Source organism: Eutrema salsugineum, unplaced genomic scaffold (genome assembly GCF_000478725.1).
Source record: "Eutrema salsugineum unplaced genomic scaffold, Eutsalg1_0 scaffold_13, whole genome shotgun sequence".
Classification (NCBI taxonomy): Eukaryota; Viridiplantae; Streptophyta; class Magnoliopsida; order Brassicales; family Brassicaceae; genus Eutrema; species Eutrema salsugineum.
Window position 1 is genome coordinate 8,147,447 of NW_006256885.1, and position 15,404 is coordinate 8,162,850.

General features: G+C 37.8%; 5 protein-coding genes across 8 annotated transcripts; 3 read left to right on the forward strand and 2 right to left on the reverse strand.

Annotated features, from left to right (window-relative positions):
• Positions 1 to 127: 127 nt before the first annotated feature.
• Positions 128 to 2,526, reverse strand: LOC18025251 (renalase). The gene is made up of 8 exons (XM_006408106.2): positions 2,107 to 2,526; positions 1,615 to 1,887; positions 1,399 to 1,525; positions 1,252 to 1,313; positions 968 to 1,174; positions 771 to 892; positions 557 to 695; positions 128 to 444 (listed from the first exon to the last, which is right to left on the reverse strand). Exons 1-8 carry the CDS (start codon positions 2,482 to 2,484, stop codon positions 286 to 288), a joined length of 1,467 nt encoding a protein of 488 aa, XP_006408169.1. The 5' UTR covers positions 2,485 to 2,526; the 3' UTR covers positions 128 to 285.
• Positions 2,527 to 2,726: 200 nt separating this feature from the next.
• LOC112089024 (glycine-rich RNA-binding protein GRP1A) lies at positions 2,727 to 3,426 on the forward strand. The gene has a single exon (XM_024159972.1). The coding sequence runs from the start codon at positions 2,772 to 2,774 to the stop codon at positions 3,249 to 3,251; it is 480 nt and encodes a 159-aa protein (XP_024015740.1). The 5' UTR covers positions 2,727 to 2,771; the 3' UTR covers positions 3,252 to 3,426.
• A 157-nt stretch (positions 3,427 to 3,583) lies between these two features.
• Positions 3,584 to 5,789, reverse strand: LOC18025252 (protein WVD2-like 1). Of its 4 annotated transcripts, none has more exons than XM_024159971.1 (8): positions 5,623 to 5,789; positions 5,224 to 5,237; positions 4,894 to 5,128; positions 4,672 to 4,763; positions 4,471 to 4,564; positions 4,229 to 4,300; positions 4,040 to 4,150; positions 3,584 to 3,951 (listed from the first exon to the last, which is right to left on the reverse strand). In XM_024159971.1, the coding sequence occupies exons 3-8, from the start codon at positions 5,122 to 5,124 to the stop codon at positions 3,703 to 3,705; spliced, it is 849 nt and encodes a 282-aa protein (XP_024015739.1). In that variant the 5' UTR covers positions 5,125 to 5,128; positions 5,224 to 5,237; positions 5,623 to 5,789; the 3' UTR covers positions 3,584 to 3,702. The 4 variants fall into 4 exon arrangements, with proteins under 4 accessions (XP_024015739.1, XP_024015738.1, XP_024015737.1 ...); XM_024159970.1 differs by having other exon boundaries at positions 5,224 to 5,242; XM_024159969.1 differs by lacking the exon at positions 5,224 to 5,237 and having other exon boundaries at positions 4,894 to 5,131; positions 5,623 to 5,788.
• A 2,149-nt stretch (positions 5,790 to 7,938) lies between these two features.
• Positions 7,939 to 9,409, forward strand: LOC18025253 (uncharacterized protein At2g34160). Its single transcript, XM_006408108.2, has 5 exons — positions 7,939 to 8,231; positions 8,605 to 8,653; positions 8,754 to 8,816; positions 8,912 to 8,976; positions 9,051 to 9,409. The coding sequence occupies exons 1-5, from the start codon at positions 8,067 to 8,069 to the stop codon at positions 9,192 to 9,194; spliced, it is 486 nt and encodes a 161-aa protein (XP_006408171.1). The 5' UTR covers positions 7,939 to 8,066; the 3' UTR covers positions 9,195 to 9,409.
• Positions 9,410 to 10,799: 1,390 nt separating this feature from the next.
• Positions 10,800 to 15,127, forward strand: LOC18025254 (flowering locus K homology domain). The gene is made up of 7 exons (XM_006408109.2): positions 10,800 to 10,938; positions 11,353 to 12,061; positions 13,212 to 13,458; positions 13,763 to 13,911; positions 13,999 to 14,271; positions 14,400 to 14,597; positions 14,811 to 15,127. The coding sequence occupies exons 2-7, from the start codon at positions 11,363 to 11,365 to the stop codon at positions 14,976 to 14,978; spliced, it is 1,734 nt and encodes a 577-aa protein (XP_006408172.1). The 5' UTR covers positions 10,800 to 10,938; positions 11,353 to 11,362; the 3' UTR covers positions 14,979 to 15,127.
• Positions 15,128 to 15,404: the final 277 nt, after the last annotated feature.

The window sequence follows — 15,404 nt, forward strand, 5'->3', positions numbered from 1 at the left end:
ATTTTTTTTTATTCTTTAAACCCATTTATCTTTACATGTTTGTGTTATTTGCAATGAAAACCTCTTGTTTTGACACTTTTTACGGGAAAAAATAACACTTTTGGGCCTTTCGTTGGTAGCCAGATTCAGCATCTCAAACCGGTCATGGTTTAGCCGCCAAGGTTGAAACTTTAAGTGTATATATGTAAGTGGGCACTGAAGTCACTGTAAGCTTTTGCAAACCTAATCTACATCGATGGGTTTTGCTTCTTGAATCTGGGATCAAGTAACAGTAGAGTGACGTATTCACAGAAGTTGATATGATTTAGCTTCTTCCTTCTCTCCCACCGATGTTAAACCAGGAAACTGGCCAATATCATGGCCAGCAAGAGGACTTAACCTATCATGTAAACCGATTTCAAACTCTTCGACATTAGCTCCACCGTTCTGCAGGAAATCCGCAATCTGCAGGCAAAATAACCAAAAAAAACATTTGTTATCGTCTTTTCTTCAGGAAATCCGCAAATTAAGACAAAAACACAACCTTGTAAAGAAGAGTCATAGGAAGCTATCTTACATGTTTTCCGAGGGCTGCACCGCTTAAGGCTGCGGATTCTAAGTTAGAACCGCGAAGCCAGTCACCGCATATACCAGCACGGCCCTGTGGATCGAATATACATGGAACTGCAGGAGTGTTCTTTGGAAGAGCTGCTCCCCTGTAAAAGATAATTGAATCACTCCACAAGTATTCAAACATTTTAAGCACTTTTTTTACTACAATGTCTGCTTACCATAGCTGGAGACGCGTATAAACCGGTTTAGGAAGCGAGCCTTCAGGCAAGCCCAATGCGATTTCCACACCTTGAAGCATCCCGGCTCTAACTTTCTCTGATGTCACCGCTGGGATGTTTTCCTATGAGAAAAGAAGGAGCTTTGTTCGATTTCTCCAGCTATTGACATTATGTTATAAGGCTTTGAAGAAACTAACCTGAGGAACTTTGTTCTGTTTCCCATATGCTGCAGTACTGAAAAACGTCCAGCAATGAGGGGCTCCGCCATTTCCAAGCTTTGCAGAGTTATTTCCCATCCAAGACAATGACTCGACTCCTTTCACAAACGCTCCCTCGAAGTTCACTGCAGGAAGAGGCTCATCGAAAGCTGCTAATAGCGCCCATATGGAACTTAGATCCAGTTTCTAGAGAAAACAAAGGAGGATTTTATCAGAAGAGGTCATAGGGTTGAAAAAGATCTGTTGCGCTGGATATTGTCTACCTTCATCTGTTTAGCAACTAGGGGCAAGCCTGATGCAGAAAGCAAACGATTCGCACATTTACCTGAACAAAAGGTGAAGCATTTTTGTATGAAAAAGTATAACAAAGCATCTGAAGCTAGGAAAGGAGATACAGATACGCGTCTTACCATTATGAGCAATGACAATCACATCAAACTGACCACGAGGTGTTCCGTTCTCGCTTAAATGCCACATTCCATTAAGTGGTTCCAGCTTACTAATCCAACAAGGCCTCACCAAGTTCACCATTTGACTCTGCAAAAAATCGACAACTATAAGTTACTTGAGCTCACAAAAATCGAAAAGGCACTATTTTTCGCTGCAAAGAGATAACATGTTAGCACCTCTAATAGCAGTGAATCAGCGAGAGATCGCATGCCATTAACAGCAATGTATCTTGGAGGTGATGATGGAGGAAACTGTGAGAAACTACCGCCAATTTCAAGCTCTCCCACAACACCTTTCCACTCTCGAACAAGTCCCTTCTCTAACCACCCATCGACATATTGGATAAATCGAGAATCATTCGCGGTGAAGAATTGAGCAGCGTGGTCGAAAATCAGTCCTTGTGGTTCAATAATCCTTGTTCCAAGTCTTCCTCCTAACCCATGTATCCCCTGCACGATTGAGATCAACGCAGCACAAAAGAGTCTTACTTGATTGCTCAAGCCACAAAATTACTAATAATTAAGCACATTAGAAACCAAAAAAAAAAAAGCTCCAACTTGAAGTGAAATCTCAAACAGCAAAAACACCCGAAACCAAAAATTTCACATCAAAGAAAGCTTGATTCAGAGTAGAAAACAGTCAAAGAAATGTGAACGAGAGAGACGAACCGTATCGAAAACTGTGGACTGGACGCCACGAGCTTCCAGGTCCAGTGCGCAGACCAGACCCGCCATTCCGCCACCGATAATCGCCACGTGGGGGTCGGCAGGAATCCGAGCGGTGAAAGTGACCTGTTCTTGTAAGAAGGATTTCTTAAGGATCGACCTTCTAGAAGTTCCATACTTGGAGGAGTTGGATTTCCGCCGTTTCTGGAAATTAGGGTTTCTGCTGGTGGGGTTTGACGTCCCAGTGTTCTTCTCGGAATCGCAGATTGTCACGGGTTTTTTCGTGGTAGATAGGTCAGGGATTCTGGGTTTAGTTATGGTTTTGAATTTCAGAGGTTGAAGAAATGAAGTAGACAGAGGGATTAAAGAAGAAGTGGCCATGGTTGAAATTTTGGAGGGAGGCGAAGATTTTATCTGTTAAGACTATCTGTTATCTTTTAAAATTTCGGATCACCAAATTACTCTATAATCCTTTTCCCCTTTCAAACTTAAGAAGGATAATTATTTTGTCTAAACAGATTTTTGTTCATTAAAGTTCAAAACAAATGTATTTAAAAACCAAATAATATCTTCTAGCAAATAATATCTTAGATAAACCACGCGGTTCTAAACAATTCGGTGTATAAACCAAGAAGATACTCGGAGACGGAAGAAAAGGCAACACAATTATGGGTTTTACGAAAGCATCTTTGCTTCTATACTTTCTATTTTTTCTCCTTCTCCAGCACCACTTTCTTCACGTGATCTCGCGATCTTCAACACAATTAGCCTCCGCTGATCAAAACCATGACAAACTCTCGGTCCAGTCAGTTGAATCGAAGCCGGCTGGTGACGCTTTCGCTGGCAAAAGAACGGAATTGGCCATCGTTGTTAAGAAGGGCGGCGGGGGTGGCGGAGGCGGTAGAGGCGGAGGTGGTTACGGCGGAGGTGGGCGTAGTTTTGGCGGAGGTGGTGGTGGGCGCAGTTTTGGCGGAGGCAGACGCGGCGGTGATAGACGTAAGGGTTTTGGCGGAGGAGGGAGAGTAGTTCCGTTTATTGGCGGTGGTGGTGGATCAAACCACGGCCGTCACCGTTCAAGCGGGACCCGGGAAAGTGCTAGCGTTTGGTTTGGTTTATCGACTTTACTCGGTTTGGTTTTGGTTTTATAGGTTTCTTTATCTGATTACCGGTTTAGGTTAAAATGTTTGATGCCGGTTTTATTTTCTACTGGTTTGCTCTCTGGATATATATGTCTAAAGAAGTTGGTTTGGTAGGCTAGTTATTAAAAGCATCAATTCGAGAAAGAAGCTTAAGAAAACTAATCTTTGTTTAATGAAGAAGATACTCTTAACCGGAATCAATTCGTAAATAATCCAACAACACTCAAAATATACAAATTTCAACATTAGGAGTTCTTCAACAATCAACATAAAAATTTCACGTTACAATTTAAACCGAGAAAGACGGTTACATTGTGAACCAACAATATGCCGGAAACAACTGAAACAAACAAAGGGTTTCTGTTTTGATTTAAGAAGATTTTCTCCGGTAAGAAGATCAAAGTTAGTTTGAGAGTAAAACACAGACCAACTCTGAGTAAAGCCTCATTCATCATCATTTTCAAGCCTCACAAGCTTCTTCCAAGGACTCGTTAACTGGTTTCAATCCATTTTTACCCTTGCCAGATCTGAAACGAGGACTGTCGTGCACAGCATTGGTGTTTTTGTTCTGAACTGTTCCGGTGCTATGTCGGTTCCGGTTAGAGGCTGTCTTCAGAATCTCTTCACGGGATGATGAGCTGATTGCGTCGCTGAAGCTTTTTCTCCGAGAAAGGATGAGTTTTGGCGACTTGGGACGGGTCAAAGGAAGCTAGAAAAAGATACATCACATAAGCTACTTTGTCACAAGAATAATGCTGAGCTCTGTACATATAGAGACATTTTGGTTCGAAATATACCTTCTTAAGCTCGGGTTTTGCAGGAGGCGCCTCGTAGTAGAAGTTGGGAACGGGTTTAGCCTTAAATTTGAGATTCTTTCTAAGTTGTTTCAAGGCTGCTTCTTGTTCTTCCTGCAAAACATTGAAATCAATGACTTTTTCCGTTTAGAATCCGAAAAGACTGCCTCAACCGGGAAATTTGTACTTTACCTTTTGCCTTTGTTCAAGCTCGTTCCTTTCGGCTTCAAGCGCTTGGTTTTTTTCTTCGAGCTTTTGGTAATACTAAGCCACACAAAAAGATCAATCAGTAAACAGAACAGTGTAGACTTTCTATGAGAGTGCCCAAGTTTATGTTCAGATTATATTACTGATTATGAGTTCACGTGATGCAGCGTTGCTACACAACCTCTTCAACAGAGATTTGGAAGCAGAAAGGTGGAAGATTTACTTACCTCTCTGCGTTTCTCAGCACGTTGGGCACTCCTGAACGTTGGAGCACTTCCGTGAGTCACTCCGGACTTACCCATCCTCATGGAAGTTGCCACACTGTAAGGAGCATTATCGTTAAGGAACATTACCGGTTATGTCAAGTATTCAATTACATACATACATATAGCATCAAGTATCAAATGATAGAGGCAAGCAAAGGATACGAAGAAGCGATTGAGCAATTATCATCGTCATCGATATGCTTCTTGTTCTCGGGTTGCAATGGCTTTCTCACAGCAAGAAGTGGAGCATCGTGCTGCAAAAGCCATAAACAAACGGGTCAAAATCGCCCTTAGGCCTCAATCATGCATCACTCTCTCCTATCGTCTAACATAACATTATAGTTCCTCAATTCTTCAAAATCAAGATTTCAAATTAGTTTTTACCTTTGAAACTTTAGCAGTTCCATTACGGGTTTTAGGAGACTTTTGAGCTCCGATTCTCTCAGCAGATTCTACTTTTGGTGCATTCTCGGAAAGAGAATCCTCCTCGGTGCATTCCTTGACTTCAAATTCCTCCTCAGACTCCTCAGCTGCTATCTTCGGAGCAACGTGAACTCTACCGCTTGAAACATCGGCATTTCGGTCCATAAGCACCTCAACAACTTCTCTTCCCATTCCACTGCTTATATCACCAACCATACAAAACAAAGAGCCTCTCTATTACGCAGATTCTCAAGATCCAATTCAATTTCTAAGATCTAAGAATGTATTCACCTTCGACTTTCCCTCTACCCTATCGTACAAACAAACAAACAAAAAAACTAATATTTGTCAAGTTTGCAACATTTTTTTCCATCTTACATATCAAATTTAGGATGTAAGGAGCACAGATTGGTTCAAAAGTAAGAACATTCTTGAATCCGAAATGGTATGAAATTTTTTGAGAGAGACACATACGAATTATTCAAAAGTGAAACCAACACGCCTAAACAACCCCAGATGAAGAAAGAGTCAAGGGAAATTGGAAAAAAAAATCGTAAATGAAATCAGAAAGGAAAAACGAGGAAATTTTAAAGTTTTGCAAGCAATTTTACAGAAAGAAGCAGATTTTTGAGGAAGAACAGAACAGGTAAGAGAGTGATTATTGAAAATGCAGAAAGAAATTGGTCTTACAAGTCTTGTGTAGGATTGGGGAAGGATTCTTGTGCACCACCTCTGTCTCCTCTCTCCGATCGCCCGTGAGAATTTTGCAGACAAAATAGAAATGAATGTCTTTATCCACAACAAAGTTGTCTCCCTCTCTCTCTCTCTCTCAAGAAAAAAAAAAGGGATTTTTTTGGGCGGTGACTATTTTGGAATTGTGTTTGATTTGTTAAGCTGTTTGATTATTTATCGGGACTTTTCAAATTTTAATAATTCTTTTTTTCATTCATTCAAGCCGTTTACTTTATTTTTTTGGATTTTCTTGGCGCTTTGATTTCCTTTTGCCTACTAATAAACCTTCTGATTCATTCAAATTTAAATCAACATTTGAACAAATAGATTCAATCTAAATAGTGACAATGTACTGTACCTTTTCTGGTAAAAATAAATTTGGTTTCATATTAAAATTTGTGAATTGGAAAAGATGGACTAAATTCATAACTCATTAGCTTATACACAGTTGATTATTTTTACTTTGTTTTAAAAGGTGGTTGCATGTATATGAATCAATACTCATTGAACTAAAAGAAAAATACTCATCTTGAACCAATATTTACTTCTTCTTTTTCTTTAATTCTGTAAGTTTAATTTCTTTTAGAATATTCAGAAATGTCATCATTTGAAAAAATAAATAATAATTACTTCTCAAGATGTCTAGTTAGTAAATCCAAATGATTATCCTACAACGAACACAAATATTTGACTAGTGAAAGTAAATTTTATATTGCATTTTAATTCAATTTATTATTATTTCAAACGTTTTGTAATAACTAGCATGAGATGTCTAAAGTGCACGGTTAGATACTTAGATATCCAATATCTGAAATGAGAATCTAATATATTATGACATTCGACATGTTTCATCAATAAACAATCACAGTAAACATGTTTTTTTGTTAGCAATCAGGTCTCTACTCGCTCAGAAGGAAGTTCAAAGTGACTTGAAAAATAAAATAACCATTGCGCCGTTGAGTCACATAAATGCCAATATACCAATGTGACAAGGTACTCATTTAATAATGACCACCTCTCGACCAACGTGATTCTATCTAACTATCACTGCTTTTTTGAATTCTTTTTCTTTCAAATTGGCATTGGAATAGAAGACTGTGTTTTCTGTTTCATCTATAATCCACACATTATTAGAAAAAAAATAAAGTTAAAAAAATTGGAATGTTAAGTACGTTTATCATTCACTTTGTAGTGTAAAAGAAAACAATAAGCTTTCAAAAATGCTTCCTGGCTTTTCGAGTTCAAACGTCAAGAGTAATTCATACTTTCCCTCGCTACTCTGTTTAAAAATTGCAGCCTTTTCCGAAGTGTTGTTTTTGAATATGGTATGGCTTACAAATTATAAGTTCACAGACAAATAGACAATACACTATATTTTGAGATACACATAAAAAATTTGATTTTGTAATGCTATATGGCAGGACCCACGTTGCATTGGAACAACGTAGGACCCACGTCGCAACTCAAAAACATAAAATCTTTATCCTTTGGCGGCAAAATATTTTCTAGGAAAATCATAAAACAAAATGCAAATCGGTCGGTTGGTCCAACATGGTCCCGAATATGATTTTGCATATGAAAAATGCGAACCACCATCGAGAGTATAATACACAAAGACACTAGATATGGACGTTCACTAATATGTAGACTCCCGGAACAAGAATTAATGTAACCGAATCAATCACACTAATATACAGTAGCATATAGAGCGATTTTGTTATCATCTGTAAAATGAAAAAATAGATACAGAATTTTGTTATATACTACTGACATAAGCAACCAAAATTAACAGTTTTTATCGTCGAAGCTCTCTTGTTCAAAAGCGACATTAAAATATTCGAAGTTTAAGTCTCTTTCTACAAAATACCACTATTTTATATAACGCTGTTTTCTCATTTGAACACGTAACTGAACAATCAAAAATTATCATTCGCAGAAAAAAAGAAGGAAAATATATATTTTTAATATCGATATATCAAATAATAAATGGATAAGAAAAAAATGATAACGATGGATTATTAATGGAAACTGAGGCCCATATAAGTCAAAAATACTTCAGGCCCAAGTTATTAGTTTATAAAGGCACAAATACCTCACAAACATCGGGGGTACTCTCGTAATTTGAAACACTCGAAGCGAGATGAACCAATCCGTCTTTCGCTCTTACTCGGTCAACAAACCACTTGAAGACGAACACGTGTGACGTTTTTGTTGGCTCTGCGAGAAGCGCATCGAGTGCTATATAAATGCCGTTGAGCACCGTAACGGTTTTCTAATTCCCCGAGTAACCAACCAAAGCGATCAGATACAACTTTTCCCGCGAGCGAGAGAGAAAGTCTTCGAGAGAGAGAGAGAGAGAAGAAAAAAGTTACGCAGAGACTGAAAGAAAAGAGTGATCGAAGATGGCGATGGAAGTAGCTACACCGGCACCGGCACCGATCCCAGCACCGGAGAGAAACATCGTTCTCGCGCCGGCAACGACGGCCATTGCTGAGACTCACAAGAAGAACAGGATCCAAGTCTCCAACACGAAGAAGCCATTGTTCTTCTACGTCAATCTCGCCAAGGTACGTTAATCTCTTGATCGGAACAAAAAATTATCACCGGATCTTCCGTTTTCAGATCAGAATCATCAGATGAGTATGTTTTTTTTGTTTACGGAAGCGTGGAATCCGATTAATCTTATATTAGCGAATATCGATTAGAATTTCACTCTGAACATCATTCGTTGCCTGGAATTTGAGTTTATTTTGTTTTTTGTATCAGATCTGTTTTTGACCAAATGTAGTAATGACTAGTGAGCGATCTTTAACCTTTTGATCGGTGTGCTATTTGTGTCCACCAAGTGTTTGAACGTATTACAATGAGAGCAATTAGAAATTTTCTGAATCAATTTTTGTGCGATTGCAATGCGTCTGATCCTTTCGTCGTATGATGCAGAGGTACATTCAGCAACACAACGAGGTCGAACTCTCTGCACTTGGAATGGGTATAGATTTTAACGACAGCTTAATTAATCTTCTTTATTTTAGTCTTTAGACCGGTCTTTCCTCTTTGCCTATTTGTATAACCTTATACGTCGTGGACAGCAATCACAACTGTGGTAACAATCTCTGAGATCTTGAAGAACAATGGTTTGGCTACAGAGAAGAGTAAGTAGAAAGTCTCTTTTCTTTAATGATCTCTATTATCTTTCCTCTAAGAAAAACGTTCGTCCAATTCAAGATTCTGTTTTATCTTTGTTCAGAAGTGTTGACATCTACTGTGGGAATGAAAGACGAGACCAAAGGAAGGATGGTTCAGAAGGCTAAGGCAAGTTTAGAATCTCCTTTTATTATATGTGACTTGTTATGTTTACATTCTTTTGGGTATTGTTGTTGTTGCAGATTGAGATTGTGTTGGGCAAGTCAGACAAGTTCGACTCTTTGGTGCCACCTGTGACCAACGGCAAAACTCCGGAGGAGGAAGCTAATGCAGACACGGAGGCGGCTGTTGAAGCACAAGAAGAAGCTGCAGCCACCGAGGCCTAGGATTTGAGCCGGTTGTAAAACACCACAGAAGGAAGATCCATCTCTCTTTTACTATGTTTTGTTGTTTTTGTTTCATTTGTGACATATCGAACATAATACTCTAGATATTGTTTGTTTAGTAATATACCTCTCTAGTATTCTCCATTCCGCTTCCTCATTTTAGGCTTTTGAATGACAATGATACGACAGTTTCTCTCAAATTTCTCAGGGATTTGTGTACCAATTTTAAGAATATTCTTACAATCATCACATTAGATGAGAAAATGTATATCATTTTTTGTTTGTTAAATAGAAAAAAATGACATATTAATTTTCTTATGCTGAATTTGTTCGTGGCAAGCAGTCAGAGGGTATTTACGATACATCTATTATATTAAAACAAAAGCACATTTAGTACTTGCTTCCAAACACTCATAATTTTTTTTAAGTGTTAAAAATAATTTTAATAATTATTTATATTTAATTTCGGAAATTAGTTATTAATTTAAATATTTTTAGAGTTCCTTAAATATAGGTAATTTAGATTTGATTTGATTTGATTAAAAATAATAAATCAGATAGTAATTTAAATTTGATTTAAAGATTCTAATTTAAATAATTTCTATACTATTAAACATTTTTATCAAAAATATCTAGAATTTTTGAAAAAAATTAATTCACATATGAAAAATAATGGTCATATTTGAAACATAAAATATTTATAATGATGTAAATGGTATGAAATTTATGTTGCTTATATAATATATTTACGATTATGATTTATTTAAAAATTAATAATAAAATAATATGTAAAATTCAAATGTATAATTTAAATATTAAAAATATATTTTTAAAAATTCATAGAACTAAAAATATATATAAAAAACCGGGTTAAAAATATTTTGGTAACTAAAATCACTAATTTTGAATTATACATGTATATCGAAAATATATTTTTCATACAAAATAAAAACATAAAAACTTAAAAATTATTGCATACACTATAATGTGGTTTGAAAAACCAGTTGTAAACTCTCTTCGTTGCTTAAATTTTAGAAAACTATAATGCTAAATAATACTGTTAATACATCTCAAACTTTTAACAAATATTTATATTATACGGTAATATAAACGAAAAAGTTAGAATTATGTTTTTATAATAGCTCATTTTGAATTAATATTAGCGGACGGGTTAATATTATAATTTTATAATCATAATTAATTTTAATACTATAAAAATATATCTAAACATAGAAATCAATATTATATCTAAACTCAAAAACACAAATTATATTACAAAATTCGTTAAACAATAAAAAATATTCTCGTGCGGATGCACTGGGTTAGAATCTAGTTTAAGTTATAGATGATCATTTTTCATAGATAGGACAAAATGACATTATATTCAGGCGGGATGATATAGTATATTCCAAAATCATTTTCGAAACCTATACCTCTGAGAGTCCAGCAGAAACAAACAAAATGAAAAAACTATTATTGGTCTTGAAACAGACCCAAGGCCCATAATATCTGAAACTGCCGCCAAATTTGTGCGTGGTTAAATATTTGGTCAAATTAGAAGAGATTATAATTAGAAGGTGCAAAGTGTAATAAACTATAAGTTCACTCCTCGATCTCAACTTTAAGATAATTTTTCACCCGCCTCCATTCTCGCCGGAATCTCTACCAACTCTTTCTCCGCCGAACCCTTCGAAGCGACTTTCCCATTGTCTCTCAATTGCGTTGAAGGTCCAATCGATAACATGTATGTACAGCCTCATACTTTAAGCGTTCGAGCTATATTTCTCGCTTTTTGATTGGTAATTCTAGGGTTTCTCGCTGTCTTTTTTTTTTCGTTGTGCTAATATAGGGTTTTTATTAGTCTGGGTTAGTCGGGACACGAAATTTTGAGTGCTGCAGCCGAATTTCCAGGGTTTCGTTTTCACGTAGTCTTGTTTCTGTGGATAGAAGTAGTCTACTTTTCTCTTGGTTGTGCGAAAATGATCTCATACATGTTCATGTTTAGTAGTGTTTCTTTTTTTGGCATAATAAGCTTAAACTAAGTTGCCACTTTTATATGAAACAGTTTTTAGATGAGCTAAGCTTACTCAATTAACATTTAACTATTTGTATATTTATTACTGACTACTGTGGTGTATGTTCTCTAAATTTAATTCAGCGATTTAGTCATGGCTGAAGCTGAAGATCAGCAAAATATTGTTGCACACAATGGAGACGAGGTACCAGATCATGGGTTAGATGAGGTGCATAATGGGATACAGTACCAGGTCCATGATGAGACCCTTGGTCATCAACCATACGAGGTTCAAGATCCGATCCTTGAAACTCAGCAGTACGAGGTTCAAGATCCGAGTCTTGAACCTCAGCAGTTCGGTGTTCAAGATCAATTAGAATACCAAGAATACCAGGTACAGGACCAGGCTAATGACGAAATCCAAGACCAGCCTCAAGATGAACTACAATATCAGGCACAAGATCAGGAGCAGTATCAGTTGCAAGACCAGGCTCATGATCAGGGCCAGTATCAGTTGCAAGACCAGGCTCATGATCAGGGCCAGTATCAGGTGGAAGGTGAGGCACAAGATCACAATGGTGATGAACTGCAAGATCAATTAGGAGGTGAGGAAGGAATTTCTGAGCATGATGAGTCTCTACAGAAATCAGACCCTGAAGGAGGTGCAACAGTTGGTGGTGAGGAGAAAAGGTGGCCGGGATGGCCCGGAGAGACTGTGTTCCGCATGCTGGTTCCTGCACAGAAAGTGGGTAGCATCATTGGTCGCAAAGGTGATGTCATTAAGAAAATAGTCGAGGAGACAAGGGCTCGAATAAAGATTCTCGATGGTCCTCCAGGCACAACCGAAAGAGCTGTGAGTCTCTAAATCTTTTTTTTCCTTGGCTTACATTTTTTTGCTATATGAATTGCAGCTATTAGTCAACTAATGCTCTTGAACCAAAACTAAAATCCTAATGATTAAAAAACTAATATAGTAGAAGAAGATAAACCCGTTTCGTATTCACTGATCTAAAGTTCTTGTTGAAAATTGTAAAAGGCCATTAACTTTTAGGAAAAGATTAACTCTTAAGCATAATTTCCCCTTGTTCTTAATAAAGATTGTAAGTAAACGGATAGGAAACTGCACACCCTCATCTGAAAGAAGTTATGAACAAAAAGTCATGCCGGAAACGTGTTTTAGTTTGGCTGAGTAATAAGATTCTGAGCTGCTAGAAAAAGTGTTGGAAGAATGTAGTGCCTCAAGCGAAACCACTGTAGTAAGTAAATAAGCCTTTATCAAGTATAGTAACCAGCAGGCCTGCTTATCACTTCAAGTGAAAGGAGGAAGTTAATCGACGAAGTTGATAAGATGTGAGTAGGGTTACCTTTATTGCTGTGACCACCATGAATCTGTGCAGGTTTCATCTTGCAAGTTTTATGGCAACAAATCAATCATCGGTAAGGTCTCAAAAATGAAGAACCAAAGCCAGATGGCAAGGATTTCAGCCTTGAGGCACTTCAAAGTGCTGATAAGTTTATTCGAATAGGCAAGATTCCTCTTGTATATCAGTGACATGAAGCTCTGCATTCTTTCTGGTAACTTCAGTATATGGATGAATGATGTCTTGCTGCAGACTTTCTGCAGCAAGCGAGGACCTGCTTAACCGGATGTAACGATATATGGACGATGAGATTAAGGTGTAGGCAACAGACAATTAAGTAAAGAGAATTTTTAAGATTGCATGAAAAAGGTTCTATGAAGAGCTTCTCTAAGTCTAGAAGATTGGTAATGGCTGCTATGGCATCTTAAAGGCGATAACCTAATTACCATAGTTACAAACTTGAAATGAAGATCATAACAGGAAATAAATATCTAACTGGTCCAAGTGCATAAGAGTCTGTACTTCTTTGGAATATTTTTTAAGCTTTGAATGATGGCACCATAATTGATAATTGGTAGATAGACTATTGCTGTTTGTGACATGTTTGGTTATGTTGTCTACTTGTTTCTTCTTTGTCGGCAGGTTATGGTTTCTGGAAAAGAAGAGCCTGAATCATCTCTACCTCCTTCTATGGATGGCCTTCTGAGAGTACACATGCGAATAGTTGATGGTCTGGATGGTGAAGTTTCTCAGGCCCCTCCGCCTACAAAGGTTTCAACAAGACTACTAGTCCCAGCATCTCAGGCTGGAAGTTTGATTGGAAAACAGGGAGGAACAGTTAAAGCTATTCAAGAAGCATCTGGTTGTATAGTTAGAGTTCTTGGATCAGGTTCCTTCTCTTCACATTACACATGCTGAAATCGTCTTTCTTGCTTTGTTCTTTTTTTTTTTTTGAAAATCGACTACTATGCCTTCATTTTTTTAGATATAAGGCCACCGATAACACATGCCTAAGTTTTCTGACACTAAGCTGATAGGGATCATATTGAATTATGAACGGATGCAAATCCTGATTTGAGTTTTTCTAGTGATTCTCTGTTTCTCCATTTCAGATTGGCTTTCTTTTTGCATATTTCGTTTATTCTGTATTCATTGCTAGTTCTTACTGAAGTTTATGATGTGGATTGTTGTAGAGGATTTGCCTGTTTTTGCGCTTCAAGACGATAGGGTTGTTGAAGTCGTGGGGGAACCAACAAGTGTTCACAAAGCCTTGGAGCTGATTGCATCACATCTCAGAAAGTTCTTGGTTGATCGTAGCATCATCCCATTCTTTGAAAACCAGGTTATCTTCTGTTTCCCGTCAGATCTTTGGAAAATATTCTCATTTGTCTCTATCAACTTTTCTAAATTTACTCTGCTTTTGAAACAGATGCAAAAGCCAACTCGTCAGATGGATCATATGCCGCCGCCACACCAGGCTTGGGGTCCACCTCAAGGCCATGCCCCAAGTGGTGGCGGAGGTCCTGGCTACGGTCACAACCCACCTCCATATATGCAACCACCTCCTAGACATGATAATTACTATCCTCCTCCTGAGATGCGTCCGCCAATGGAGAAACAGCCTCACCAAGGTATATCTGCATATGGAAGGGAGCCTGCTATGAATGTGCATGTATCAGCAGCCCCACCAATGGTCGCTCAGGTATTCTTCCAATCTCTGCAACATATGGTGAAGTCGATTATTAGAACTATTCTATCTTCTGCAGTGTATGTATGTAAGTAAATCGCAGAAGAATCTGACTGGTGTGGGGATTTTGTTTGTTTTCCCAGCAAGTTACGCAGCAAATGCAGATTCCACTGTCTTACGCGGATGCCGTAATTGGGACATCAGGTTCAAATATAAGCTACACTCGACGTCTTAGTGGAGCAACAGTAACCATTCAGGAAACCAGGGGAGTACCTGGTGAAATGACTGTTGAGGTTAGCGGAACTGGCTCCCAAGTCCAAACCGCTATGCAGCTTATCCAGGTACCTGTATTTTCACACTCTAGATGTCTTAACCAAAGTTACCTTTAAACTCTCGTATCTTGTTACGGATCTCGCAAAAAAACAAGAAAATTCAATAGGGTAGTGGCGTAACCTTGTAGCCATACACTTCTGTAATCTGATTTGAAAGAGACAGAAAGCTGTTCCATTTTGATCTAAATGATGAATTCTGAGCTTTGATTGTGTTGATGACAGAACTTCATGGCTGAAGCTGGAGCGCCGGCACCAGCACAGCCGCAAGCTGTAGCACCAGAGCAGCAAGGCTATAACCCGTACGCAACCCACGGCTCAGTCTACGCAGCGGCTCCAACGAACCCGCCTGGAGGATACGCTACGGATTACAGCTCAGGCTATGGTTACTGATCAAAGAGTATTATTGTTAAGTTCCTTTGGCTAGAATGTTTTTACTAGTTGCAAGCAAGAATGAGAACGCTATATGATATGCATAATCGAATATATTTTTGATATTAGCGAACACTCGGGTTCTTGAATCAGTTATCATTTGATTTCCAGTCGTTTCCAGACATATGGTGTTGCCGTTCACTATTTTTCTTATTAATTTCAACCAGTAGCCATGATTGATCAAATTTTTTCAAGACATTGGTTACCCTTTATATTGATAAAGGGATAAATTATCTTGTGATTTTTTCTATAATCTTAAGAGAGATTTCTATCATCATCATTGACGCTAGTAACAGAGAGCTAATACCATATAATAAGATAGAACATGTTTATAGTAATTTCAAGCGAGCAATTATAAAAACAAGGACAAGAATAAAACCTCCAGTG

What these genes read in the sequence shown, in the direction of transcription:
- LOC18025254 (XM_006408109.2), top strand. Translation starts at nt 11,363, where the DNA reads ATGGCTGAAGCTGAAGATCAGCAAAATATTGTTGCACACAATGGAGAC. An exon ending in AGTTAGAGTTCTTGGATCAG is followed by an intron (nt 13,459 to 13,762) that starts GTTCCTTCTCTT and finishes GGATTGTTGTAG; the next exon opens with AGGATTTGCCTGTTTTTGCG. An exon ending in TCCCATTCTTTGAAAACCAG is followed by an intron (nt 13,912 to 13,998) that starts GTTATCTTCTGT and finishes CTTTTGAAACAG; the next exon opens with ATGCAAAAGCCAACTCGTCA.
- LOC18025252 (XM_024159971.1), bottom strand. Translation starts at nt 5,124, where the DNA reads ATGGGAAGAGAAGTTGTTGAGGTGCTTATGGACCGAAATGCCGATGTT. An exon ending in GTGCTGAGAAACGCAGAGAG is followed by an intron (nt 4,301 to 4,470) that starts GTAAGTAAATCT and finishes TGTGTGGCTTAG; the next exon opens with TATTACCAAAAGCTCGAAGA. An exon ending in AGCTTGAACAAAGGCAAAAG is followed by an intron (nt 4,151 to 4,228) that starts GTAAAGTACAAA and finishes AATGTTTTGCAG; the next exon opens with GAAGAACAAGAAGCAGCCTT.
- LOC18025253 (XM_006408108.2), top strand. Translation starts at nt 8,067, where the DNA reads ATGGCGATGGAAGTAGCTACACCGGCACCGGCACCGATCCCAGCACCG. An exon ending in ACTCTCTGCACTTGGAATGG is followed by an intron (nt 8,654 to 8,753) that starts GTATAGATTTTA and finishes CGTCGTGGACAG; the next exon opens with CAATCACAACTGTGGTAACA. An exon ending in GGATGGTTCAGAAGGCTAAG is followed by an intron (nt 8,977 to 9,050) that starts GCAAGTTTAGAA and finishes TTGTTGTTGCAG; the next exon opens with ATTGAGATTGTGTTGGGCAA.
- LOC112089024 (XM_024159972.1), top strand. Translation starts at nt 2,772, where the DNA reads ATGGGTTTTACGAAAGCATCTTTGCTTCTATACTTTCTATTTTTTCTC.
- LOC18025251 (XM_006408106.2), bottom strand. Translation starts at nt 2,484, where the DNA reads ATGGCCACTTCTTCTTTAATCCCTCTGTCTACTTCATTTCTTCAACCT. An exon ending in GATTGTCATTGCTCATAATG is followed by an intron (nt 1,314 to 1,398) that starts GTAAGACGCGTA and finishes CCTTTTGTTCAG; the next exon opens with GTAAATGTGCGAATCGTTTG. An exon ending in TATACGCGTCTCCAGCTATG is followed by an intron (nt 696 to 770) that starts GTAAGCAGACAT and finishes TATCTTTTACAG; the next exon opens with GGGAGCAGCTCTTCCAAAGA.